Source organism: Corvus brachyrhynchos, unplaced genomic scaffold, assembly GCF_000691975.1.
Source record: "Corvus brachyrhynchos isolate BGI_N302 unplaced genomic scaffold, ASM69197v1 scaffold150, whole genome shotgun sequence".
Classification (NCBI taxonomy): Eukaryota; Metazoa; Chordata; class Aves; order Passeriformes; family Corvidae; genus Corvus; species Corvus brachyrhynchos.
Genome location: NW_008236162.1, coordinates 2,183,710 through 2,209,938, shown reverse-complemented (window position 1 = coordinate 2,209,938; position 26,229 = coordinate 2,183,710). Strand labels below are relative to the sequence as shown.

General features: G+C 46.1%; 1 protein-coding gene across 1 annotated transcript in view; it reads left to right on the top strand.

Moving 5' to 3' along the window:
• Positions 1 to 26,229, top strand: part of XPO7 (exportin 7) — a 59,941-nt gene that overhangs the window by 8,334 nt on the left and 25,378 nt on the right. The window contains exons 2-15 of the mRNA XM_017732504.1: positions 1,193 to 1,339; positions 2,407 to 2,500; positions 3,761 to 3,927; positions 7,076 to 7,141; positions 10,638 to 10,742; positions 11,680 to 11,848; positions 12,315 to 12,391; positions 13,359 to 13,478; positions 13,882 to 14,028; positions 14,952 to 15,124; positions 18,405 to 18,598; positions 20,560 to 20,665; positions 24,979 to 25,114; positions 25,891 to 25,964. Coding sequence (XP_017587993.1) covers positions 1,193 to 1,339; positions 2,407 to 2,500; positions 3,761 to 3,927; positions 7,076 to 7,141; positions 10,638 to 10,742; positions 11,680 to 11,848; positions 12,315 to 12,391; positions 13,359 to 13,478; positions 13,882 to 14,028; positions 14,952 to 15,124; positions 18,405 to 18,598; positions 20,560 to 20,665; positions 24,979 to 25,114; positions 25,891 to 25,964 — 1,775 coding nt within the window. The remainder of the gene's footprint in view (positions 1 to 1,192; positions 1,340 to 2,406; positions 2,501 to 3,760; positions 3,928 to 7,075; positions 7,142 to 10,637; positions 10,743 to 11,679; positions 11,849 to 12,314; positions 12,392 to 13,358; positions 13,479 to 13,881; positions 14,029 to 14,951; positions 15,125 to 18,404; positions 18,599 to 20,559; positions 20,666 to 24,978; positions 25,115 to 25,890; positions 25,965 to 26,229) is intronic.

The window sequence follows — 26,229 nt, the reverse complement described above, 5'->3', positions numbered from 1 at the left end:
GAGCCTCATCCCAAACAACCTCTCCCGAAAAGAAATCCCACAGCCAGCGCTCTCCTGGTTTTTGGAAAAGCCCAAAATTCCCAGCTTGGAATGATCCCCCCTGGAAAGCTCCAGGTGGGAACAGCTGCTCGTTAATCCAGCAGGAAAATCCCCAGGGAATGTTTGTATCCAGCTGCAAATCCGCGCTTTAACTGGGACACCTCGGGTGTCACCGGGGGGGAGCATCTGCCCCGATCCCATTTCCTGGGAATATTTTCCGGCTGTCTGAGCACTCGGGAGCTGCCTGGTGGTTTTCAATCCCTTTGGAGGCGTCCAGGGAGGCTCCATCCCGTTCTCCTTCCGTTCCTGCTCCAGGGGGTTGGGATGCGGTGATGGAGGAGGTTCAGGGGGAGCTCCTCCCGCTGTCCTGGGGTGCTGAGGGACAGTGGGAATTGGGAATGCCCATCCCAAACCGTTCCGTGATTCCATGAAATCCTTTATGGCTCCGTGCAAAGGGAACACGAGCTGAGTTTGGGAGGAATTTGACAGTGTGAAGTTCAGGATATCGGGAAGGAATTCCTGGCTGGGAGGGGCTGGGATGGAATTCCCAGGGAAGCTGTGGCTGCCCCTGGATCTCTGGAAGTGTCCAAGGCCAGGCTGGGGTAACCTGGGATAGTGGGAGGTGTCCCTGCCCACAGCAGGGGATGGGAATGGATGGGATTTAAGGTTCTTCCAAACCAAACCAGTCTGTGATTCCATGGAAAAGGTGAAAATGAGAGGAATTCCCCTGTAGGGAATTCCATAAATCCAACAGAACAACAAAAGGGAAAGGGGGAACTGGGAAGGGGGAAGGGAAAGGGAAGGGGAAAGGGAAGAAAAGGGGAAGGGGAAAGGGAAGGGAAGGAAAGGAAAGGGAAAAGGGAAAGGAAAGGAAAGGGAAAGGAAGGGAAGGGGAAATGTTGCAGCGGGCCCCCAACAGGGAAAGGAAAAGGAAAAGAAGGAAAGGGGAAAGGTAAAGGAAGGGAAGGGGAAAGGGAAGGGAAAGGAAGGGAAAGGGAAAGGAGAAGCTACGGAAAGCTCAATTTGCGCGTGCACAAACACAACTCCGGGGTGACAGTGCAGAGGACTCGCCTTCCATCCCTTCCATCCCTAAATTTTTAGCTCTCCCTACATTTCCAGGTGTGCCCAAATGCCGTTTTTCCGTGTTTTCCAGAGCCTGGCCCAGCTGGAGAACCTGTGCAAGCAGCTCTATGAGACCACGGACACGGCCACGCGCCTGCAGGCCGAGAAGGCGCTGGTGGAGTTCACCAACAGCCCCGACTGCCTGAGCAAGTGCCAGCTGCTCCTCGAGAGAGGCAGCGTGAGTGCATCCCCAGAGATCCCCCAAAAGCCTGGAATTCCAGCCTTGGATGAGGGAATTGCCCCCAGCCCCGAGCGCAGCTTTTGGTGTTTGTAAATGGCGCGAGAAATCCGAGCGAGGCGGTTCCTGCTGCGGGCAGCCGGGCTTGGAGGTGGAATTGCAGCTTCCAAGCTGGAATTGGGGTTTCTGGTTGTTCTTCCCACTGGCACAGGGTGGGGATTAGGGTGGGATTTTGGGATGGAATTGCTGGCTGGGAGGGTGGGGAGAGGCTGGGGTGGAATTCCCAGAGAAGCTGGGGCTGCTCCTGGTTCCCTGGAGGTGTCCAAGGCCAGGTTGGAGCAAGCTGGGGTAGTGGGAGGTGTTGGGATTGGAACTGGATGGGATTTAAGGTCCCTTCCCAGCCAAACCATTCCAGGGTCCTGGAATTCCCATGCAGTTGATAAATACCACAAGAAATCCAAGTCAGGGAGTCCCAGCCCTTCCCAAAGGAGTTTGGAGAATCCCTTAATTTGATCCCTTGTCCTGGGCAACTCTGGGATTCAGGTTGAATTCCATAAAATTGGCTATTTTTCCTTTATTTTTCCAAATGGGAATGCTTTAAAGATTTCTCTCCTGCTTTGCCAGGTCAGAAGGAAAACAAAAAAACCAAACCAAGGGATTGAGGTGGCTGAATTCCGTGATTTTTATCCCAGGATTAGCTCAGTGATCCATAGGAAACACATTTTAACCTGTATTTAATAACAACTGGAAGCTGCTTTTTAATTTAAATTATCCCTTTCCTGTGGCTCCCAGGGATCATTCCAGCATGGAATGGAAGGAAATTTCAATATTTTGGCAGTTTCCAGTGGCACTTCCATGGTGTTCTGCTCTTCCAAAGCTTTTCCTTCCTTTCCTCAACTCCAACTTGTTTCACTTTAGGATTAAATTCCATGGCGGGCGGGGGGGTGGAATTTGCTTCAAATCCATTTCTGCTCCATGAATTAAATAAAATCCCGATTTTTTTTTTTTTTTTTTTTTTTTTTTTTTTTTTTTTGGATTTGTTTTCCCTCTGATTTTGTTTTTTCCAGTCTTCCTACTCCCAGTTACTGGCAGCCACCTGCCTTACCAAACTGGTGTCACGCACAAACAACCCCCTGCCGCTGGAGCAGCGAATAGATATCCGTGAGTATGGAATTTTTTCCCACCAAATCCATGGAATCTTGGTCACAGAGACTCCTCTCCGTGGGTGGGAGGTTCCCTGCCAGCTGTGGGCTTTCCACTTGGGATGCTCCAAAGGTTTATTGTGGATGGGGTGGCTTGGCTGTGTTGTTAGCAGAGTTCAAGGCTGGATAGGCGGAATTTTTTGGGATAAAAGGGAATGACAGCTGCGTGGTCTGGTGAATAAACCACGTGGATTTGATACATTTCCCTTGGAATGCAAAATCGGCTTTTCCAAGGATGTGGTCAAGGCAGAAAAGCCTTTATGGGTGTCTGGAATATCATTTGGATTTGGATTTTGGGGATTTAATCCATCCCTGCTCTTTCCTGGATCCTCCAGGGAAGCAGGAAATGCCTCAGCCTGCTTTCCTTTTTACCAATGATGTGGGAGATTGGCATCTCCAGGGAAAGCTCTGGAAATAACTTGGGATCTGAAGGCTTTTCCGGCCTTGGAACAGGCAGAATCCCCATCCCTGCAAGTGGAGGCGGCCCTTGAGGATGAGGCTTGGCCTCCATGACCTTCGAGGGCTTTTCCAACCTTCAGAATTCCCTGATTTTTGGAGCTGACGGAGCCAACAGATGAGGTTTGAGGGTGGGAATCCCACCCTTTTTCCATACACAGCCTTTTAAAGATATTTTAACCAATAGTTACTAAAAACGTGCATTATTTTCACTTTCCTACCCGTTATTCAGTAACACGGGCAGGAACTGCGGAATTCTCTATCCAATCATCCCAAACCACTTTTACTGCAGAACGTGGAGTGGTAGAAGAAGGAGAAGAAGGTTTAGAGAACAACAACAATCCTCCACTTGGATCTTTTTTACTCTCATCTCTTTACTACAAAGAGAAGCCCAGAACCTCTAAATTTTCCACCCTGTGCCAATCTCCCATCGTCGTCCATCACCTCATTCCCACCTCTGCATTTTCCAGTTCTTGTCTGACTGTTGCTAATTTTTTCCAAGGTTGGAGGTAAAAGCAGCGTTGTTCAGGGGGGTAAAAACCCTTAAAAACAGGCAGAGAAATTTCCCAGCACTCTGCATTCCTACAATTCCCAAACCAAACCCCACCCTTCACCTCTTATCCCCCATATCCCTTTCACCTCCCTGCATCCATTCTCTCCAACCAACCTCCCCAGAGCTCCTTTTCCCTTTGGTGGAAAACACCTGGAAACCCCTCCCAGGGCTGGATTTTCCCTCCAGCTCCATCTTTTCCTTCTTTTCCAGGGAATTATGTGCTGAACTACCTGGCCACGAGGCCGAAGCTGGCGACGTTCGTGACGCAGGCGCTGATCCAGCTCTACGCCAGGATCACCAAGCTGGGCTGGTTCGACTGCCAGAAGGACGAGTACGTCTTCAGGAACGTCATCAACGACGTCACCAGGTTCCTGCAGGTCAGATTCCCGCCTGGAATTGCCGGCATTCCCCAAATCCAGCGCTTTTCCAGCTGTTCTGCGGGAGCTCGGCCTCTTCTGTGTCGGTGCTTTGGAGGAGCGGCTTCCCAGGGCAACCGGCTCCTTTTTTTTTTTAGTTAAATCGGAATTTTTTGAGTTAAATGTGAATATTTCTAGTGAAATCTGAATGTTTTTAGCGAAATCTGAATATGTTTTAGCCAAATCCATGTATTTTTTAGCTAAATCCAAATAGTTTTTAGCTAAATCTGAATGTTTTTTAGTTAAATCCGAATATTTTTTAGCTAAATCCAAGTATTCTTTAGCCAAATCCTAATATTTTTTAGCCAAATCCGAATATTTTTTAGCCAAATCCGAATATTTTTTAGCCAAGTCCCAATATTTTTAGCTAAATCTGAATATTTTTTAGTGAAATCCATGTATATTTTTAGCCAAATCTGAATATGTTTTAGTGAAATCCATGTATATTTTTAGCCAAATCCTAATATGTTTTAGCTAAATCTTAATTTTTTTAGCCAAATCCGAATATTTTTTCGCCAAATCCCAATACTTTTAGCCAAATCCGAATATTTTTTCGCCAAATCCAAGTATTTTATAACCAAACCCGAATATTTTTTAGCCAAATCCCAATACTTTTAGCCAAATCCGAATATTTTTTAGCCAAATCCATGTATTTTTTAGCCAAATCCAAGTATTTTTTAGCCAAATCCTAATATGTTTTAGCTAAATCTTAATTTTTTTAGCGAAATCCGAATATTTTTTAGCCAAATCCAAATATTTTTTTCACTAAATCCAAGTATTTTAGCTAAATCTGAATATTTTTTAGCCAAATCTGAATATTTTTAGCTAAATCCGAATATTTTTTAGCCAAATCTGATTATTTTTAGCCAAATCCAAATATTTTTTAGCCTAATCTGAATATATTTTAGTCAAATCTGAATATTTTTTAGCTAAATCCGAATATTTTTAGCTAAACCTGAATATTTTTCAGCTAAATCCTAATACTTTTAGCTAAATCCTAATATTTTTTAAGCTAAATAGTATTTTTTTTGCTAAATCCTAAATTTTTTTAGCCAAATCCAAGTATTTTTAGCTAAACCTGAATTTTTTTCAGCTAAATCCTAATATTTTTTAGCTAAATCCAAATATTTTTTAGCGAAACCCAAATATTTTTTTAGCTAAATCCAAGTATTTTAGCTAAATCCGAATACTTTTAGCAAAATCTGATTATTTTTAGCAAAATCTTCATTTTTTAGCCAAATCCGAATAATTTTTAGCCAAATCCAAGTATTTTATAACCAAACCCGAATATTTTTTTAGCTAAATCTGAATATTTTTTGCCAAATCCAAGTATTTTTTAGCTAAATCTTAATTTTTTTAGCCAAATCCGAGTATTTTTAGCTAAATCTGAATACTTTTTAGCTAAATCCAAATATTTTTTAGCTAAATCTGAATATTTTTTTGGCTAAACCGAAATATTTTTCAGCTAAATCCTAATACTTTTAGCTAAATCTGAATATTTTTAGCTAAATCTTAATATTTTTTCACTAAATCTTAACTTTTTAGCTAAATCCGAATTCTTTTTAGCTAAATCCAAATATTTTTTAGCTAAATCCGAATATTTTTAGCTAAATTTTAATTTTTTTAGCCAAATCCGAATTTTTTTTAGCTAAATCCAAATATTTGTAGCCAAACCTGAATATTTTTTAGCTAAATCCAAATATTTTTTAGCCAAATCCAAATATATTTTAGCCAAATCTGATTATTTTTAGCCAAATCTGATTATTTTTAGCCAAATCCAAATATTTTTTAGCAAAATCTAAGTATTTTTTTAGCTAAATCCAAGTATTTTAGCTAAATCTGAATATTTTTAGCTAAATCTTAATTTTTTTAGCCAAATCCGAATTTTTTTTAGCTCAATCCAAATATTTTTTGGCTAAATCTGCATATTTTTTAGTCAAATCTGGATATTTTTGAGCTAAATCTTAATTTTTTTAGCCAAATCCGAATTTTTTTTAGCTCAATCCAAATATTTTTTGGCTAAATCTGCATATTTTTTAGTCAAATCTGGATATTTTTGAGCTAAATCTTAATTTTTTTAGCCAAATCCGAATTTTTTTTTTAGCTCAATCCTTGTTTTTTAGCTAAATCCCGGGGTTTTTTTGGCTAAATTCGGATGTTTTGGCGTTTCCCTCTCGCTGCAGTGAAGCGGATTGGGAGATGGAGCCATTCAAAGATTCCGTTGCTTTCCAGGCCTCCTGACTCCATCCCAAATATTCCTCAGGTGCTTTTGGCTGCAATTCCCAGAGCTGCATCCCTCATTTTCCTGCTCCCGGCCCAGGGGACGTGGGATTTGTAATTAAGACCTTTAATTAATTAGTGTGGAGGCAATTCCTCCTCCAATCCCATTTCCCGGCTGCCAAAACACCCAGGAGGCTTCCCTGGATCCAGAGGTGCTTCCGTGGCCTTTTCCAAGGGCTTCTCCTGGGATTTTCTTGTGCCCGAGGTCCCCAAATCCTGAAAGATTCCTGAATTTCTCGATTGCAGATGAGTCTTTGGAGCTGGAGTTTAGGGCAGGAGGTGCAGAGCCAGGATTTAGGTGCAGAAATTGGGGAAAAGGAACAAATTCCAGGTTGTTTCTCTTCAATCCTTACATCCAGGCTTTCAGCTTTTTAGGGAAGAGGAATCTGCACCCACAGCTGGCTCCTTATTGAGGAGAAGGGGAAAAATGGGATTCTTTGGGAAAAGGGGCTTAAAAATGAGCGGCTGGGAGTTTATTTCCCAACGTTTTCCATGTGTTTTGCCTTAAAATTGACCCCAAAAAATAGAAAAACTCCCCAAAAAAATCTGCTCAGGGTTAGGACATCGCAGGAAAAAGATCTTAATAAAATAATTAATTGCAATAATAATATTAAAATATTAAAATATGGAATAAAGGGGCCTGATTTTGGTTCCTCTTTAGAACCTTTCGCCTCACGGATTTTAAAAGCACGTTTGAAATTCACAATCTGGGCTATTTCACACTCAGAAAAAGAAGGATTAAGCTTTTCTAGCCAGGAATTTTTCCAAGGAAATGAATCCTTGGAAGTGCAGCCCAGTGAAAGCTGTGCCTGTGCCTTTGCCTCCCCAGGACAGTGTAGAGCACTGCATCATAGGAGTGACAATCCTGTCCCAACTAACGAATGAAATTAATCAAGTAAGTGCTACAGCCTTCCTCAGTGAAGTAAGTGTCCAATTTTCTCATTCATATTGTTGTGTCCTGCCTTTTCCGGGTTTTTTTTTTGGGAATTTTGCTGTCTGGGAGGTGTTTGAGGGGGGTGTTGTTGTGTTTGTTGGGGGTTTTTTTTGTTGTTGTACACGGTCGCTGCCTGTTCGTGCTGAGATGCTGAGAGCTCCTGTCTTGAGGGATTGTTTTGTTTCACTGGCATCTTCCATCTTTTCCCATGTTTTGGTGTGGTTTTCTGGGATGGGAAGGGGGAAGAACAAGGATAAGGAATTATTTAGTGAAGATGAGTGTGAGCCCTGTTGTCAGCCCCGCTTTATTGACCTGGGAGAAAATCCAAAATTATCCAACTATGCCCATTTTTAAACCATCCCTTTCATCAGGATGAAACTCTGAATGAATTTCTGGGATAAATTTCCCACAAATCCTGCTGGATTCTCCAGGCCATGTCCCTTTCACAGCCCCTGAGGCCTGGCCAGGCCCGATCCCGGCCCAGCTTTTCCCAGGTGGATTTAAGATCCCTCCAAGGCTGTGCTGCCTCATGGAATTGCTGCTGGAATCTGGGATGAGCAGCTTTAGCTGGTGCTGTCCCATCTTCCGTGGATTTCCCATGGTTTTCCCATGGTTTTCCCGTGGTTTTCCCATGGTTTTCCCCTCAGCCAGGCAGATTTTGCTGCAGTGCTGAGCTGAGGGTCACGATGGGTGTAAAAGTCTCTGATTTTCAGCCCCTCCCTCATGACCAGGGACATAAAATCCAAAATTATCCAAATGTGCCCATTTTTAAACCATCCCTTTCATCAGGATGAAACTCTGAATGAATTTCTGGGATAAATTTCCCACAAATCCTGCTGGATTCTCCAGGCCATGTCCCTTTCACAGCCCCTGAGGCCTGGCCAGGCCCAGTCCTGGCCCAGCTTTTCCCAGGTGGATTTAAAATCCCTCCAAGGCTGTGCTGCCTCTTGGAATTGCTGCTGGAATCTGGGATGAGCAGCTTTAGCTGGTGCTGTCCCATCTTCCATGGATTTCCCGTGGTTTTCCCGTGGTTTTCCCCTCAGCCAGGCAGATTTTGCTGCAGTACTGAGCTGAAGGTCACGATGGGTGTAAAAGTCTCTGATTTTCAGCCCCTCCCTCATGACCAGGGAGATAAAACCAAAATTATCCAAGTGTGCCCATTTTTAAACCATCCCTTTCATCAGGATGAAACTCTGAATGAATTTCTGGGATAAATTTCCCACAAATCCTGCTGGATTCTCCAGGCCATGTCCCTTTCACAGCCCCTGAGGCCTGGCCAGGCCCAGTCCTGGCCCAGCTTTTCCCAGGTGGATTTAAAATCCCTCCAAGGCTGTGCTGCCTCTTGGAATTGCTGCTGGAATCTGGGATGAGCAGCTTTAGCTGGTGCTGTCCCATCTTCCATGGATTTCCCGTGGTTTTCCCGTGGTTTTCCCCTCAGCCAGGCAGATTTTGCTGCAGTGCTGAGCTGAGGGTCACGATGGGTGTAAAAGTCTCTGATTTTCAGCCCCTCCCTCATGACCAGGGACATAAAATCCAAAATTATCCAAATGTGCCCATTTTTAAACCATCCCTTTCATCAGGATGAAACTCTGAATGAATTTCTGGGATAAATTTCCCACAAATCCTGCTGGATTCTCCAGGCCATGTCCCTTTCACAGCCCCTGAGGCCTGGCCAGGCCCAGTCCTGGCCCAGCTTTTCCCAGGTGGATTTAAAATCCCTCCAAGGCTGTGCTGCCTCTTGGAATTGCTGCTGGAATCTGGGATGAGCAGCTTTAGCTGGTGCTGTCCCATCTTCCATGGATTTCCCGTGGTTTTCCCGTGGTTTTCCCCTCAGCCAGGCAGATTTTGCTGCAGTACTGAGCTGAAGGTCACGATGGGTGTAAAAGTCTCTGATTTTCAGCCCCTCCCTCATGACCAGGGAGATAAAACCAAAATTATCCAAGTGTGCCCATTTTTAAACCATCCCTTTCATCAGGATGAAACTCTGAATGAATTTCTGGGATAAATTTCCCACAAATCCTGCTGGATTCTCCAGGCCGTGTCCCTTTCACAGCCCCTGAGGCCTGGCCAGGCCCAGTCCTGGCCCAGCTTTTCCCAGGTGGATTTAAGATCCCTCCAAGGCTGTGCTGCCTCTTGGAATTGCTGCTGGAATCTGGGATGAGCAGCTTTAGCTGGTGCTGTCCCATCTTCCGTGGATTTCCCATGGTTTTCCCATGGTTTTCCCATGGTTTTCCCCTCAGCCAGGCAGATTTTGCTGCAGTGCTGAGCTGAGGGTCACGATGGGTGTAAAAGTCTCTGATTTTCCTAAAGAAACAGGTGGAACAAAGGATTTTGATTTTAATGTCTCACAAAGTAACTAACTTCGGATTTTTCTGGGATGTTGCGTAATCCAGAGAAATCCTGGAGGCAATCTGTACCAAGCAGGATAAAACCTGCCAGGACACAGGAAAATGGGGATCAACACAAAAATTTGGATGGTATTTTCCATACCCACAAAGGGCTTTAAATGGGAATTAAATAATGTTCATTTTCCTCAACTCCCTGAATTCCCAGTAGTCTGAACTGAGGAATAATTTCGGTATTAAAGCACCTGACAAATTTAGGTCCAGCTTGGATCTTCCACCAACTGTTGGGGCTTTTCCTTCTCTCATAAAATATAAAGGATGGGAGTGTTGGGATCCTCCATGGAATTGTTGGGAAAATTCAGGTGTAAAATCCAATGTTGGAGCTGTCCTGGTTCCTCAAATACTGGAGGATGTTTTGGAAATTGAAATTTAAGTGAGGAACAGTAAAATAAACATTTAAAAATGGATATTTATGCAGGAATTCTGCATCCCACCAGGATAACCCAGTGCCCATCCCAGGAATTTGGCTCGTATCGATGGCAAAAATGGGAATTTTTCCTCACTTTCCCCCTTTTCCTGGAAAAAAAAAAAAGCTGTGAAGTGCTCTGAGTTTTGCTGCTCCTCAGCTCTGGGATCCGGTGACAGATCCAGGACTGGAATTTATCCCATAAAACAGCAAAGTCCAACCTGGCTATCCCTGGATAACTCCTTCCACTTTCCTTCCTCTCCATCTGGGTTCAGGAGGGAATTTCAATTCCTGGTGCTTATCCCTGCCTGCCCAGCAGCTCCAGCTGGGATTTAACCCTTTGGAGCCGGCCATTCCCGTTCCTAAAATCCCCAAATGCTGCTGAAAACGTTGTTGCTGCTGATTGGGGCAGAGATTGAAGTAAAACTGAGAAGAAATTGGGAATAACCCAGCCCAGCTTCATGGCAGGGCTACACCAAAACCCCAGGAATGTGAATTTATCCGTGGAAAAGCTGTGGAATTGCATCCCGCTGGTTTAGGCAGTTGTGGGGAGGGCAAACTCGATGTCCCAGTGCTTCCCAGGGTTCCTGCTGGTTTTCCTGGTCTCATCCCATGAGCTCTGAGCCCTGGTTCTCTCCCAATCCAGGCGGACACCACCCACCCCCTGACCAAGCACAGGAAAATTGCCTCTTCCTTCCGGGATTCCTCTTTATTTGATATTTTCACCCTGTCCTGCAGTTTACTGAAACAGGTAAGGAAAGGTTTGGAATCTTTTTTGGGAAGCGAGATGTTGGGGCAGCATATTTTGGGATGAAATTCCTTCCTGGAATGAGCACTCTGGTCCTAAAAACTCTGCTCTGGGGTTGTTTTTCAGGGAAAAAATGGATTTATTAAGGAAATTTCCTTTCTAAAGAAATCCATATTATTACTATTATTATTTAAATAATTATTTAATAATTAATTTTATTTAAATAATAAATAAATATAAAATAAATAACAAACCATGCGACAAACACAGAAATAATTCCACGATTCCAACTGCAAATCCATCCCTGGATCCTGGGTTTAAACTTCCCTGTCTTTAAGCATCAGGAAAGAGAGGAGAAGTTTGGGTTCCATTTTCAGTATCTTTGACAAGTAAATCCTTATCCCTGGCCCTGCACAGGACACCCAAAATCCCAACTTTTCCAAACTATTTGGGATGGATTCAAGCTGGAATGAGTTCATTTTAAGCCCAGGGTGATGATACAAAGGATAAAAGGACCAAGATGTGTTTAAACTGCAGAGAAATGAGCCGGAATTCCATGTCCAGGGAGTTCTCTGTGTCATGGGAGTATCCCAACTTTCCCTGCCTGGAGCAGCTGCTCATTCCCATGGGAAGGAGAGCCCAGGATTCCTGTCAGGCAGAAAAGGGGGGTTGTGTTTAACATTAATGAGAATTCCCTGATCTCCTGCATCCCTGGCAAGCCTCGTGCCTGTGCAGTTCAGGGAGGGAAATGGGAATGCTGCCTGTTATCCATGTCCTGGAAAGACTCTGGGATATATTTATGGACTCACTGCCTCTACAAACACTCCTGGTGCTCGTTCCACAAAGCCCCATCTTGCTTCAAGTGAAATCCTGCCTCAATTCAGCTGCCACCTGGATTTATTTTCCCCTTTTCCCGGTCTTAATTCCACGTTTTCCACAGGCTTCTGGGAAGAACCTGAACCTGAACGATGAAAGCCAGCACGGGCTGCTGATGCAGCTCCTCAAGCTCACCCACAACTGCCTGAACTTCGATTTCATCGGCACCTCCACGGACGAGTCCTCGGATGATCTTTGCACTGTGCAATGCTCAAACCCTCTGATTTGGCACAAATAAACCTGGGCGTGCAAAGCCAGAGGTTAAACCCAAAGCCAGAGGTTAAACCCAGCCTTAAACCCACCTAATTCACTTTTGGGATTTTATCTTGCTTTTAAAACCCCTTTTCCCTTCCAGTCTTTCACCTCCCAGTCCAACCACCAGGAAAACGGAATTTTTTTAAAAAAGCAGGGCAGAACTTGGCACCTTTTCCCCACATCCTGCTGTTCCCAGCAGGCATTTGACAGGCACTTGCACAGATTGTGTTCTGAAAATACCTTCCTGTCATTTTCTCCCAGTTCCAAGTGCCAGTGGGTGACTTTATTTCTAGGAAAGGCTTTTGCGTTAAAAATACAAAATCCTGGGGAAATTTTCGTGGAATTGTGGTGCTTTGGTGTGACAAATCCATGTGCCATGGGTGATAAAATAAGGATTAGACCTGTGGGAAGCTGTAAATGGAGGTAAAATCTTCTCTTGTCTTGCAGCATTCTTGGATTCTTCGACCCTTCAGTTGTTTTTTGATCTTTATCATTCCATCCCTCCTTCGTTTTCTCCTCTGGTAAGTCCAGGGTTTATTTTCCTTTACTTTAGGATTCATGTGGGAGATTCCCTGGAGGTTCAGGTGCCCCAGGTTGTGCTGAAGTGTCCAAGTGCTGCTGAGAGTTTTGGAGCATCTACAGGGTTGGATTTTCCCTAAAAAACACATTTTTGCTGGAATTCCAACCTCCTTTCCCCTCACACAACTTGGAATCTCCTGTTTGCTCATCCCCTTGAGGAATGTAGCCCCTGTTATTCCCAAACCAGGTCCTAAAACCACACCAGGAGTAGGGAGCAAGCTGGGAAACACCCCAAGGAATGGAATTTCTCCTTCCACCCTTCCAAACTAGGCCGTGTCCCACTGGGATGAAAGGGCCAAGAGCACAACTGAGCTGAAAGTTGGATTATTTCTTCTGAAAAAATACAAAAAAATGGCCTGCCAGGCATTTATCTCCATGATAAATATTACCCATGATTAAAGCTCAGTGAAAACAAAGCTGAGAGGGAAGGGCCTTCAGAAAGAATTGTTCCGTGGAGAGACTCCACTTATTCTGGTGGAGGGTTAATGGCTAGTCCTGAATTTCAAGCCTCAAATATTCAGGAGAGATTTGAAGTGTGAGACTCCTTTTTTGAATGGAAAGCTGAAATTATTCCATTGGGATCAGTGATTGGAGTCCCCATCCCTGAAGGTGTCCAGGGAAGGAGGCCTGGATGTGGCACTCAGTGCTCTGGGCTGGGATCAAAGGTTGGACTCTGACCTTGGAGGGCTTTTCCCACCTCAGGAATTCCATGATTCTGTGACTCTTGGGATGGAGCTGTTCCTGTGGGTGCTGGAATTTCTTTCTCTGCTGCGAAGGTGAAGGAGCTGTTCTGTCCCTAAAGGAGCACCAAACCTCAGTCACCGCTCGTGTCGTGAGGGGAAAGCCTCTTCATTGCCTTATTCTCATCCCGATTTTTGTGTTTTTTCCCATTTTCCTGCGTGCTGGCAGGTTTTATCCTGCTTGGTGCAGATCGCCTCCGTGCGCCGCTCCCTCTTCAACAACGCCGAGCGGGCGAAGTTCTTATCTCATCTCGTGGATGGAGTGAAACGGATACTGGAAAACCCCCAGGTGAGTATTCCAGGTGGGATGAGGGCTCTGTGTCCTCTTCATCACATTTCATCCCCAAAAATCCATTTAATGTCCCTCCTGAATGTGGACATGGATACTTGGCAAAGGGGAGAAGGGTCTTGCTGCTTTCTCCTGTTTCCTGCCATTCCACCACCAAGGGTGGGTATTAGGAAAAACTTCTCCATTGGAAGAGTATTTAAGGACTGGAGCAGGCTGCCCAGGGATGTCAGCATCCCTGGAAGTGCCCAAAAGCCAGTAAATGTGGCAGTTCCAGACCGGTTTAATGGGCAGAGTGGGATTTGTTGGGAGCTTGGACTTGTTCTCGGAGCTCTTTCCCAACCTGTGTGATTCCAGGTGACAGCAGAGCCATTCCCGAGTCCCCCTTTTCTTTCTGTCCCCTCAGAGTTTGTCAGACCCCAACAATTACCACGAGTTCTGCCGGTTGCTGGCCCGGTTGAAAAGCAATTACCAACTGGGAGAACTGGTGAAGGTGGAGAACTACCCCGAGGTGATCCGGCTCATCGCCAACTTCACCGTGACCAGCCTGCAGGTACAAACCTTCCCTTCCCTCTTCCTGCCCCTTGGATTTCCTGAAAAACAAAGCAAGAGCTTCTCATCTGGTTCATTTTTACCCCGAACCCCAGAGGAGGCTGTGACACAATCCTGCATGGATCATCCTGCGAATTCCTGAATGGAATCTGTGGGGGAAGGCAGAGTTGTTGCCATGCCTCCAGAGGCTTTCCATATCCTAGCAGGGAAAAAACCCCCAACTTGTTAAATAAGGTTTATTTTTAGAATTCTGTCTCACTTCACTCTTCCAATGCACTCAGCGGGGTTGGGAGTAATTGGAATATCATGGATATTCCCACTGAGTTTTCCAGTGGTGTGTACAGCTCACCACCACAGCCCTGCACAGGAGAGGGTTTAAAAAATTGTGGAGCTTGGAGAATTCCTTTGTTCAGTTGTGATTCCTGGGAAGCAGCTCGGGGCTGTGCAGTGTGTGGGAACTGAGTGAGGCCTGGGATTGGAGGCTCAGCTCCACGTCCTGGGAATTTGGGATTATCTCCCAGTGATTACTGAGTGCTGATCCAGGTGTACTCTGAAATTCCTGGTTAATTTGGCAACCAGGCCTTTAAAGATGTTGGCCAGTGGAAAGTGCAACGAGCTGAGCTTTAAACCCCTTCCAACCCAAATTCTGTGGAAGAAAAGTCAAGTCAAACAAAACAAATCATAACTCCTTGGTTTGTTTTCCTTTTTTTTCCCCTCTGGGAGCACTGAGAATTTACTCCCACCAGCGAGCCCTGAAAATCCCGGTTAATTTGACAACCAGGCCATTAAAGGCATTGGCCAGTGGAAAGTGCAACGAGCTGAGCTTTAAACCCCTTCCAGCCCAAATTCTGTGGAAAAAACTTAAATCAAACAACACAAATCATAACTCCCTGGTTTGTGTTCCTTCTCTTTTCCCTCTGGAAGCACTGGGAATTTGCTCCCAACAGTGTGCACTACCTGCTGAGCCTGTGGCAGCGCCTGGCTGCCTCCGTGCCCTACGTGAAGGCCACAGAGCCCCACATGCTGGAGACCTACACCCCCGAGGTGACCAAAGCCTACATCACCTCCCGCCTGGAATCCGTGCACATCATCCTCAGGTGAGGGAATGCCAGGGCTGGGAGCGCTTTTCCTGCTGCTCTGAGGGGTGGGAAGGCTGGCAGAGGTGGGGGTGTTCCTGCTGGAGAGGACGCGGCTGAGGGGTCTCCCGCTGGAGAGGGACTGGGGACAAGGGCTGGAGGGACAGGACCCAGGGAATGGCTTCAAAGTGACAGAAGAACGGCTTAGATGGGATATTGGGAAGGAATTCCTGGCTGGGATGGAATTCCCAGAGCAGCTGTGGCTGCCCCTGGATCCCTGGAAGTGCCCAAGGCCGGGTTGGATTAACCCGGGACAGTGGGAGGTGTCCCTGTTCCTGCCATGGGACGGGATTTAAGCTCTTTCCAACCCAAAGCATCCCAGGATTCAGTGAATTCCAAACTGCAGCTCCAACACCCCTGGCAATAAAACGGGAGCGACCATTCCAGGAGCTGCTGCTCCTGGGACTCCCTGATCCCAGGGCTGCTCCCAGAGTTCCCCACAGAGCCCTGGGCTGGTGGAGAATCCTGTTGGACACAGGCACAGGGGACAGGAGCTGTGCTGGCACACCAGGAGGGGCCTGCATCCCTGGGATCTCGGGAATATTCCGGCTTTGGGGCTGGAAATGCTGCCCTGGCAGAGCCACACCAACATCCTGGGAGCAGCCCAGGCTCGCTGACAGCTCCAAGAATTCCAAGCCGGGCATTTTTTCCCCTCCAGTGGCTCCAGCTCCCAAGTGAAAGGCAGAGAGCAGCCCTGGGTGCCTCTGGAATAAATCCCTGGATGATTTCCAGCCGGGATTGTGTCCCTCTGGAAAGATGCAGCCCTTGCCAATGGCAGACAGTGGGATGGGATGAACTTCACCATCCCTTCCCAAACCATTCCATAATTCCAGGATTGTCAGCTCCAGAACAATCACTCCGGGCTCCAGCGTATTTCTCTTCCCAGTTTTCCTTTAAAACCAGCCACAAGAGCAGGAAGTTTTGTGAGGATTTCTGAGGGAGCTTTCCTAAATCACAGCCTGGCTGGTTTTTTTAGAAGAGATTTATTTTTTTAAGCTGGGTTTTTTTGTTTTTTTTTTTTTTTGAGACCCTGCTTAATCTCCCGTGGCTGAGCTGATCTCTGTGTCCGACATGTTCCGGGTAGGATTCATCTTCCCGGGATCTGCAGCATCCCAGAATTCCCATCAGAGCAGAGGGGGAATGTGAGCCAAGTGTGACTCACTTCACTCTCCCAGCTCCGCACAAATTCCACCTAAAAGCACCTTTTATTTTTAATTCATTTCAAGGAATCAGCCTCCAGAATTCCATTGTCGTGCCTGGATTTGTGTGGGATGAATCCTCCCGGGTGTGTGTTTGTGTTGGATGAAAACAAATGGTCAAATATAGGAAAATAAGGCCTCTCTTAGGGAAAACTGATGGGATTATCCCTTTTTCTTCTGGATCATCCATCCCTGGAAGTGTTCAAATCCAGGTTGGACAGGGCTTGGAGCAACCTGGGATAGTGGGAGGTGTCCCTGCCCATGGAAAGGGTGGAATTAAATGAGTTTTAAGGTCCCTTCCAACCCAAATCATTCCAGAATTTTCTGATTTCTTGTGGAATTTATTGCATTTAAAAGAAAAGGCACTGAAAGGATTCCCATGGAAAAGTTGTGCTGTAGGAACACAACCAGAGCCTTTGTTCCTGGCACTGCCCATTCCCTTCAAACCCCTGGATAAATGTTAAAGGAAGTGGGTACTGTTAAAACAACGGGATAAATGTTATGGGAAATGGATAAACGTTAAAAGACCTGGGTAAATGTTAAAAGAAATGGATAAATGTTAAAAGAAATGGATAATTTTAAGGATGGAAGAAGAGGTTGCTCCCACCAGGTGCCGATGGCTTTTCCCCCTGATCCGCTGCTCCTCTCCTGATTTTCCACCTCATTTATCCACTGCTCCTCTCCTGATTTTTAGCGTTTCCCACTCAGATTTCTGGCTTTTCCACCTCATTTATGCCCTGATTTCTGGCTTTTCCACCTTATTTATTCCCTGATTTCTGGCTTTCCCACCTCATTTATCCACTTCTCTCCTGATTTTTAGCGTTTCCCACTCATCCATTGCTGTTCTGATTTCTGGCTTTCCCACCTTATTTATTCCCTGATTTCTGGCTTTTCCACCTCATTTATCCACTGCTCCTCTCCTGATTTTCAGTGTTTCCCACTCAGATTTCTGGCTTTTCCACCTTATTTATTCCCTGATTTCTGCCTTTCCCGCCTCATTTATCCACTGCTCCTCTCCTGATTTTTAGCTTTCCCCTGACCCACTGCTCCTCTCCTCATTTCCCACTGACATTTAATGTCCATTCCTCTCACCTCCCACCACCCTCCAATTCCACGGCGCCTCCCGCACCCCGCTCTCCCCGTACCTCCGGCTGCCTCCACGCTCTGGATCCCATTTCCACGCTCTGGATCCCTTTTCCACGCTCTGGATCCCTTTTCCATGTGCTGGATCCCTTTTCCACACTCTGGATCCCTTTTCCACGCTCTGGATCCCTTTTCCACGCGCTGGATCCCTTTTCCATGCTTTGGATCCCTTTTCCACGTTCTGAATCCCTTTTCCACGCGCTGGATCCCTTTTCCACGTGCCGGAGCCCTGTTCCACGTTCTGAATCCCTTTTCCACGTTCTGGATCCCTTTTCCACGCTCTGGATCCCTTTTCCACGTGCCGGATCCCTTTTCCATGTTCTGAATCCCTTTTCCACGTTCTGAATCCCTTTTCCACATTCTGGATCCCTTTTCCACGCGCTGGATCCCTTTTCCATGCTTTGGATCCCTTTTCCACGCTCTGGATCCGTTTCCCACGTTCTGAATCCCTTTTCCACATGCTGGATCCCTTTTCCATGCTCTGGATCCCTTTTCCACGTGCTGGATCCCTTTTCCATGCTCTGGATCCCTTTTCCACGCGCCGGATCCCTTTTCCACGTGCCGGATCCCTTTTCCACGTGCTGGATCCCTTTTCCATGCTTTGGATCCCTTTTCCACACGCTGGATCTCCCTTTTCCACATTCTGGATCCCTTTTTCATGCGCTGGATCCCTTTTTCACGTTCTGACTCCCTTTTCCAAGCGCTGAATCCCTTTTCCACGCGCTGAATCCCTTTTCCAAGCGCTGAATCCCTTTTCCACGCGCTGAATCCCTTTTCCAAGCGCTGAATCCCTTTTCCACGCGCTGAATCCCTTTTCCAAGCGCTGAATCCCTTTTCCACGCGCTGAATCCCTTTTCCAAGCGCTGAATCCCTTTTCCACGCGGTTTCTCCTCCCGCAGGGATGGCCTGGAGGACCCTCTGGAGGACACGGGGCTGGTGCAGCAGCAGCTGGACCAGCTCTCCACCATCGGGCGCTGCGAGTACGAGAAGACGTGCGCGCTGCTGGTGCAGCTCTTCGACCAGTCCGCCCAGTCCTACCAGGAGCTGCTGCAGAGCGCCAGCGCCACCCCCATGGACCTGGCGGTGCAGGAAGGTGAGACAGCCAGCTGGGAATTCCCGAGGGAATCGTGCCTCCTGGAGCTGGGAATTCCCGAGGGAATTGTGCTTCCTGGAGCTGGGAATTCCCCGTGGAATTGTGCCTCCTGGAGCTGGGAATTCCCGAGGGAATTGTGCCTCCAGGAGCTGGGAATTCCTGAGGGAATTGTGCCTCCTGGAGCTGGGAATTCCCGAGGGAATCGTGCCTCCTGGAGCTGGGAATTCCCGAGGGAATTGTGCTTCCTGGAGCTGGGAATTCCCCGTGGAATTGTGCCTCCAGGAGCTGGGAATTCCCAAAGGAATTGTGCCTCCTGGAGCTGGGAATTCCTGATGGAATCGTGCCTCCAGGAGCTGGGAATTCCCAGTGGAATTGTGTTTCCTGGAGCTGGGAATTCCCGATGGAATTGTGCCTCCAGGACCTGGGAATTCCCAGTGGAATTGTGCTTCCTGGAGCTGGGAATTCCCAAAGGAATTGTGCCTCCAGGAGCTGGGAATTCCCGATGGAATTGTGCCTCCTGGAGCTGGGAATTCCCAGTGGAATTGTGTTTCCTGGAGCTGGGAATTCCCAAAGGAATTGTGCCTCCAGGAGCTGGGAATTCCCGATGGAATTGTGCCTCCTGGAGCTGGGAATTCCCAGTGGAATTGTGTTTCCTGGAGCTGGGAATTCCGGATGGAATTGTGCCTCCAGGAGCTGGGAATTCCCAGTGGAATTGTGCTTCCTGGAGCTGGGAATTCCTGGAAAATCCAGCCGGAGGGGAGGGATCGCTCCCGGTTTCTCCTGGGGGAGGTGGCCCTGTGGGGGGGGCGCTGCTCTGGAGATGGGGCTGGATTGACTGGGGGGAAATGGGTTCATTTTGGGGGAAAATGGATTTCTTTGGGGGAAATGGATTTATTTTGGGGAAAATGGATTTATTTTGGGGAAAAGTGGAATTTTTTAGGGAAAATGGATTTCTTTGGGGGAAAAATGGATTTCTCTTAGGGAAAATGGATTTATGTGGGGAAAGTGGATTTCTGTTGGGGGAAATGGATTTATTTGAGGGGAAAATGGATTTCTTTGGGGGGAAAGTGGAATTTTTGGGGAAAATGGATTTATTTTGGGGGAAAGTGGATTTCTTTTGGGGAAAATGGATTTATTTTGGGGAAAAGTGGAATTTTTTGGGGAAAATGGATTTCTTTGGGGGGAAAATGGATTTCTTTTGGGGAAAGTGGAATTTTTGGGGAAAATGGATTTATTTCGGGGAAGTGGATTTCTTTTAGGGAAAATGGATTTCTTTGGGGGGAAAATGGATTTATTTTGGGGGAAAGTGGAATTTTTTGGGGAAAATGGATTTATTTTGAGGGAAAATGGATTTCTTTGGGGGAAAATGGATTTATTTGGGGGAAAATGGATTTCTTTCGTGGGAAGGTGGATTTCTTTTAGGGAAAATGGATTTATTTTGGGGGGAAAATGGATTTCTCTTGGGGAAAATGGATTTATTTGGGGGAAGTGGATTTATTTGGGGAAAATGGATTTATTTTGGGGAAAAGTGGAATTTTTTAGGGAAAATGGATTTCTTTGGGGGAAAAATGGATTTCTCTTAGGGAAAATGGATTTATGTGGGGAAAGTGGATTTCTGTTGGGGGAAATGGATTTATTTGAGGGGAAAATGGATTTCTTTGGGGGGAAAGTGGAATTTTTGGGGAAAATGGATTTCTTTGGGGGAAATGGATTTATTTGGGGGGAAAATGGATTTGTTTTGGGGAAAGTGGATTTCTATTGGGGGAAATGGATTTCTATTGGGGAAAATGGACTTATTTGGGCGGAAAGTGAATTTCTTTGGGGGAAAATGGATTTCTTTGGGTGAAAATGGATTTCTTTGGGGGAAAATGGATTTCTTTGGGGGGAAAACAGATTTCTTTGGGGCTGGGCCACCCACTGCCAGAGGAGGGTGGCCAGCCCTGAGCGTGCCCCCGCCGCAGGCCGCCTGACGTGGCTCGTGTACATCATCGGCGCCGTCATCGGCGGCCGCGTGTCCTTCGCCAGCACGGACGAGCAGGACGCCATGGACGGAGAGCTGGTCTGTCGGTAGGGATGCTCCACTCCGGGATATTCCGGAAAAATCTGCTCCTGGGAAAGCCGGGAAAGCGTTCTTGCCCTTTTCCCAGCTGGGATATTCCAGTGGGAAACGCGGCTGGAAGGGGGCGGGCGCCGGCGCCGGGTGGGAAGTGCTGGGGTCGATTCCCGAAGGGAGTTTGGGTTGTGGTAGAGAGGGAGGGGGAGAGAGTGTGGCGAAGGGAATTCTTCATTAATTACTGCCTAATTATTCCCGAATTCTTCGTGAATTACGTGGTGTTTTTTACTGGGATATGGGAAAAGTCTTTTCCCCACTTCATAACCCCACCTGGGTTTTGTCTATAATTGGAAAATTCAAATGTGGTCGTGTCGTTAAGTGGATTTTTGGGATTGAAATCCCCTGGGAATTTGGGTTCTGACAAAGAATGAGGGGCAAAGAGCCTGGAAAAGGCAATTATTGGCTAATTATTGATTGATTATCACTCATTGATCACTAAATGCGTGGAAAAAGCAATTATTGGCCAATTATTGATTGATTATTCACTAATCGATCACTAAATGCCTGGAAAAAGCAATTATTGGCTAATTATTGATTGATTATCACTCATTGATCACTAAATGCGTGGAAAAAGCAATTATTGGCCAATTATTGATTGATTATTCACTAATCGATCACTAAATGCCTGGAAAAAGCAATTATTGGCTAATTATTGATTGATTATCACTCATTGATCACTAAATGCGTGGAAAAAGCAATTATTGGCCAATTATTGATTGATTATTCACTAATCGATCACTAAATGCCTGGAAAAAGCAATTATTGGCTAATTATTGATTGATTATCACTCATTGATCACTAAATGCGTGGAAAAAGCAATTATTGGCCAATTATTGATTGATTATTCACTAATCGATCACTAAATGCCTGGAAAAAGCAATTATTGGCTAATTATTGATTGATTATTCACTCATTGATCACTAAATGCGTGGAAAAAGCAATTATTGGCCAATTATTGATTGGTTATTCACTAGTCGATCACTAAATGCGTGGAAAAAGCAATTATTGGCTAATTGTTGATTGATTATTCACTAATTGATCACTAAAAGCGTGGAAAAAGCAATTATTGGCTAATTATTGATTGATTATTCACTCATTGATCACTAAAAGCGTGGAAAAAGCAATAATTGGCCAATTATTGATTGATTATCACTCATTGATCACTAAAAGCGTGGAAAAAGCAATTATTGGCTAATTATTGATTGATTATTCACTCATTGATCACTAAAAGCATGGAAAAAGTAATAATTGGCCAATTATTGATTGATTATCACTCATTGATCACTAAATGCCTGGAAAAAGCAATTATTGGCCAATTATTGATTGATTATCACTCATTGATCACTAAATGCCTGGAAAAAGCAATAATTGGCCAATTATTGATTGATTATCACTCATTGATCACTAAATGCCTGGAAAAAGCAATTATTGGCTAATTATTCATTGATTATCACTCATTGATCACTAAATGCGTGGTGGTTCTTTGCTGGGATGAGGGGAAAAGGCTTTTTCCCACTTAATAACCCAAAAAAGTGGCTTTTGTCCATAAATACTTGGGAATATTGGGCTTGGAAAATTCAAATTCAGTGATGTCATTAATTGGATTTTTGGGATTGAAACCCAGTGGAAGCTTTAATTAATGGATGTGGGAACTTGGAGCTCAAAGCTTTGCTCCCACTGAAAGTTTTCTCTTGGAATCCGGGCGGAGAAAAGGAGGTGAGGAAGCTGAGCTGGTGGAAAAAGAATTCCTGAGGGGGAAAATTCTGGGATCCCAACTAAACTCCAGCTGTTTTAGAGCCACCGTTTATGATAAATATCCATAAACGTTGATTTCAGTTTGATTTCCTCTCCCCTTTTATGCCTGGTGGCACTTCCCAAAGGAATATCTTTCGGAATTGTTGGGGAATATCCGATTGGATTTATCCCAAAATCCCTTCACCCCCATCCCAGGTGGGATTTTGCAGCTGCCACAAACTCAAAACGCCGTGGGAAAGGCTCTAAACCCAGATTTTTATGGGGGAGGGAGGCACCTGAGAGGAATTTGGGAGATTCCAAAGCACCTGGAATTCAATTCCGGAGCAAATCCAAGCCCTGCAGCGCTGCTGGAAGGGCTGGAGGAGCCTTAAACAGCTTCACAGCCAGGAGGAGCCTTCTGCTCGCTGCTTGGTACCAAATCGATCGAATTGAGCCCAAATTCCCGCAGAAATTGAGGAAAAACCAATCCCCCACCCCCTGGGAGCAGCCGGGCAATCCCTCCGTGCTCAGTGCCCGTCCCCAGCGGGCGTTTGCTTCCCCTCCCTGAGCTTCCCCTCCCTGAGCTTCCCTTCCCTGAGCTTCCCCTCCCTGAGCTTCCCTTCCCTCTGCTTCCCCTCCCTGAGCTTCCCTTCCCTGAGCTTCCCCTCCCTGAGCTTCCCTTCCCTGAGCTTCCCTTCCCTCTGCTTCCCTTCCCTGAGCTTCCCCTCCCTCTGCTTCCCCTCCCTCTGCTTCCCTTCCCTGTGCTTCCCTTCCCTGAGCTTCCCTTCCCTGAGCTTCCCTTCCCTCTGCTTCCCCTCCCTGAGCTTCCCCTCCCTGAGCTTCCCCTCCCTGTGCTTCCCCTCCCTGAGCTTCCCTTCCCTCTGCTTCCCTTCCCTGTGCTTCCCTTCCCTGTGCTTCCCTTCCCTCTGCTTTCCCTGTTCTTCCCCTCTGCTTCCCCTCTGCTTTCCCTGTGCTTTCCCTGTTCTTTCCCTGTTCTTTCCCTCTGCTTTCCCACTTCTTTCCCACTTTTTTCCCACTTTTTTCCCCGCTTTTTTCCCACTTCTTTCCCGCTTTTTTCCCCACTTTTTCCCGCTTTTTTTCCCACTTTTTTCCCCGCTTTTTTCCCACTTCTTTCCCGCTTTTTTCCCGCTTTTTTCCCACATTTTTCCCCACTTCTTTCCCACTTTTTCCTACCTTTTTCCCGCTTTTTTCCCGCTTTTTTCCCTGCTTTTTCCCCACTTTTTTCCCCGCTTTTTCCCACTTCTTTCCCGCTTTTTTCCCCGCTTTTTTCCCACTTTTTTCCCCGCTTTTTTCCTGCTTTTTTCCCATATTTTTCCCCACTTCTTTCCCACTTTTTCCTACCTTTTTCCCGCTTTTTTCCCGCTTTTTCCCGCTTTTTTCCCGCTTTTTTCCCGCTTTTTCCCCTGCTTTTTTCTCGCTTTTTTCCCCGCTTTTTCCCCACTTTTTTCCCCGCTTTTCCCCACTTCTTTCCCACTTTTTTCCCTGCTTTTTTCCCACTTTTTTCCCCGCTTTTTTCCTGCTTTTTTCCCATATTTTTCCCCACTTCTTTCCCACTTTTTCCTACCTTTTTCCCCCGCTTTTTTCCCGCTTTTTTCCCGCTTTTTTCCCGCTTTTTTCCCGCTTTTTTCCCGCTTTTTTCCCGCTTTTTTCCCGCTTTTTCCCCTGCTTTTTCCCCTGCTTTTTCCCCTGCTTTTTCCCCTGCTTTTTCCCCTGCTTTTTCCCCTGCTTTTTCCCCTGCTTTTTCCCCCCGCTTTTTTCCCGCTTTTTCCCCTGCTTTTTCCCCTGCTTTTTCCCCTGCTTTTTTCCCACTTTTTTCCCACTTTTTCCCCACTTTTTTCTCACTTTTTTCCCGCTTTTTTCCCGCTTTTTTCCCGCTTTTTTCCCGCTTTTTTCCCGCTTTTTTCCCGCTTTTTTCCCGCTTTTTTCCCGCTTTTTTCCCGCTTTTTTCCCGCTTTTTTCCCGCTTTTTTCCCGCTTTTTCCCCACTTTTTCCCCACTTTTTTCTCACTTTTTTCCCACTTCTTTCCCACTTTTTCCCGCTTTTTTCCCGCTTTTTTCCCGCTTTTTTCCCGCTTTTTTCCCGCTTTTTTCCCGCTTTTTCCCCACTTTTTCCCCACTTTTTTCTCACTTTTTCCCACTTCTTTCCCGCTTTTTTCCCCACTTTTTTCCCACTTTTTTCCCCGCTTTTTTCCTGCTTTTTTCCCATATTTTTCCCCACTTCTTTCCCACTTTTTCCTACCTTTTTCCCCTGCTTTTTTCCCGCTTTTTTCCCGCTTTTTCCCCACTTCTTTCCCACTTTTTTCCCGCTTTTTTCCCCGCTTCCTTCCCGCTTTTTTCCCCGCTTTTTCCCCACTTCTTTCCCGCTTCTTTCCCCACTTTTTTCCCCACTTTTTTTCCCGCTTTTTTCCCCACTTCTTTCCTGCTTCTTTCCCACTTTTTTCCCACTTTCTCCCACTTTTTCCCACTTCTTTCCCGCTTTTTTCCCACTTTTCCCTCTTTTCCCACCTTCCCAGGGTGCTGCAGCTGATGAACCTGACGGATTCCCGGCTGGCGCAGGCCGGGAATGAGAAGCTGGAATTGGCCATGCTGAGCTTCTTCGAGCAATTTCGCAAGATTTACATCGGGGACCAGGTGCAGAAGTCTTCCAAGGTAACGGGAATTCCAGGGATCCCACTCTTTTCCAAGGAAAACCAGTGGAATTCACAGATTTCTCCTTGGTTTAGCCAAGAATAAATCCCATTTTCTGTGATTCCTGCATTTATTCCCAAGTTTTGACTTTGCAAACACTCAGCTGGGTTGGGAATCTCGGGAAGATCCAAGGATTGGAGACTTGGATTGAATTTTTCCTTGGTTTTCTTATTCCTGTGGTCACCTCAAACACCCCAGGAGCCCCCTGAGCTTTAAAATGGGAATAAATCCCAATTCCTTTCATCCCAAGGCATTTGGAGCTGTGCTGGTGCCTCTTTTGGGATGGAAAATAACCTTTTTCCAATGGAAAAACCAGTGGGAATATTGCTCCAGCCTTGGCTTCTCTTCATTCCTGGAGGAGAAATCAAAGTGGGGTCAAATCTCTTCACAGGGATTTGGGAAGTGCCGAGAATTCCAAAGAAATCCCCTCAAATCCCTGGCTGTGTTTGGAGGTGGAGGAGCACAGTTCTGTCCCATTTTCTTGGGAATTTTCTTGGGAATTTTCCAGGGAAAACACCAGTCCTCCTTTAGTTCAGAGTTCTGCTGCTATGACCAAAAAAAAAAGAGCAAAAATCAGCATTAGGATCAACGGAATCACCCCAAACAACAACAAAAAAATCCCAAAGCATCCCTTTCTCCTGCACAGCACAAACAGATTTTTTGGGATCATTCCTGGTTTTCCTGGCAGTTTTTAAGCCTTTTTTCCATGGTTTTTTTTTGTTTTTGTTTTTGGGCAGCTGTACCGGAGGCTCTCCGAGGTGCTGGGGCTCAACGACGAGACCATGGTGCTGAGCGTGTTCATCGGGAAGATGTAAGTGGAAAAACCACAATTCCTGGGATTTCCTGGAGCCAGCACCGGGAAAAACGGCACTCGGAGGGATTGTTCCTAGCCTAAAAACCTGGAATTTCTGCCCAAACCCTGGAATTTCTGCCCAAACCCCTGAAATTTCAGCCCAAACCGCTGGAATTTCTGCCCAAACCCTGACATTTCAGCCCAAAAATCTGGAATTTCAGCCCAAACTGCTGGAATTTCTGCCCAAACCACTGGAATTTCAGCCCAAACCCTTGGAATTTCA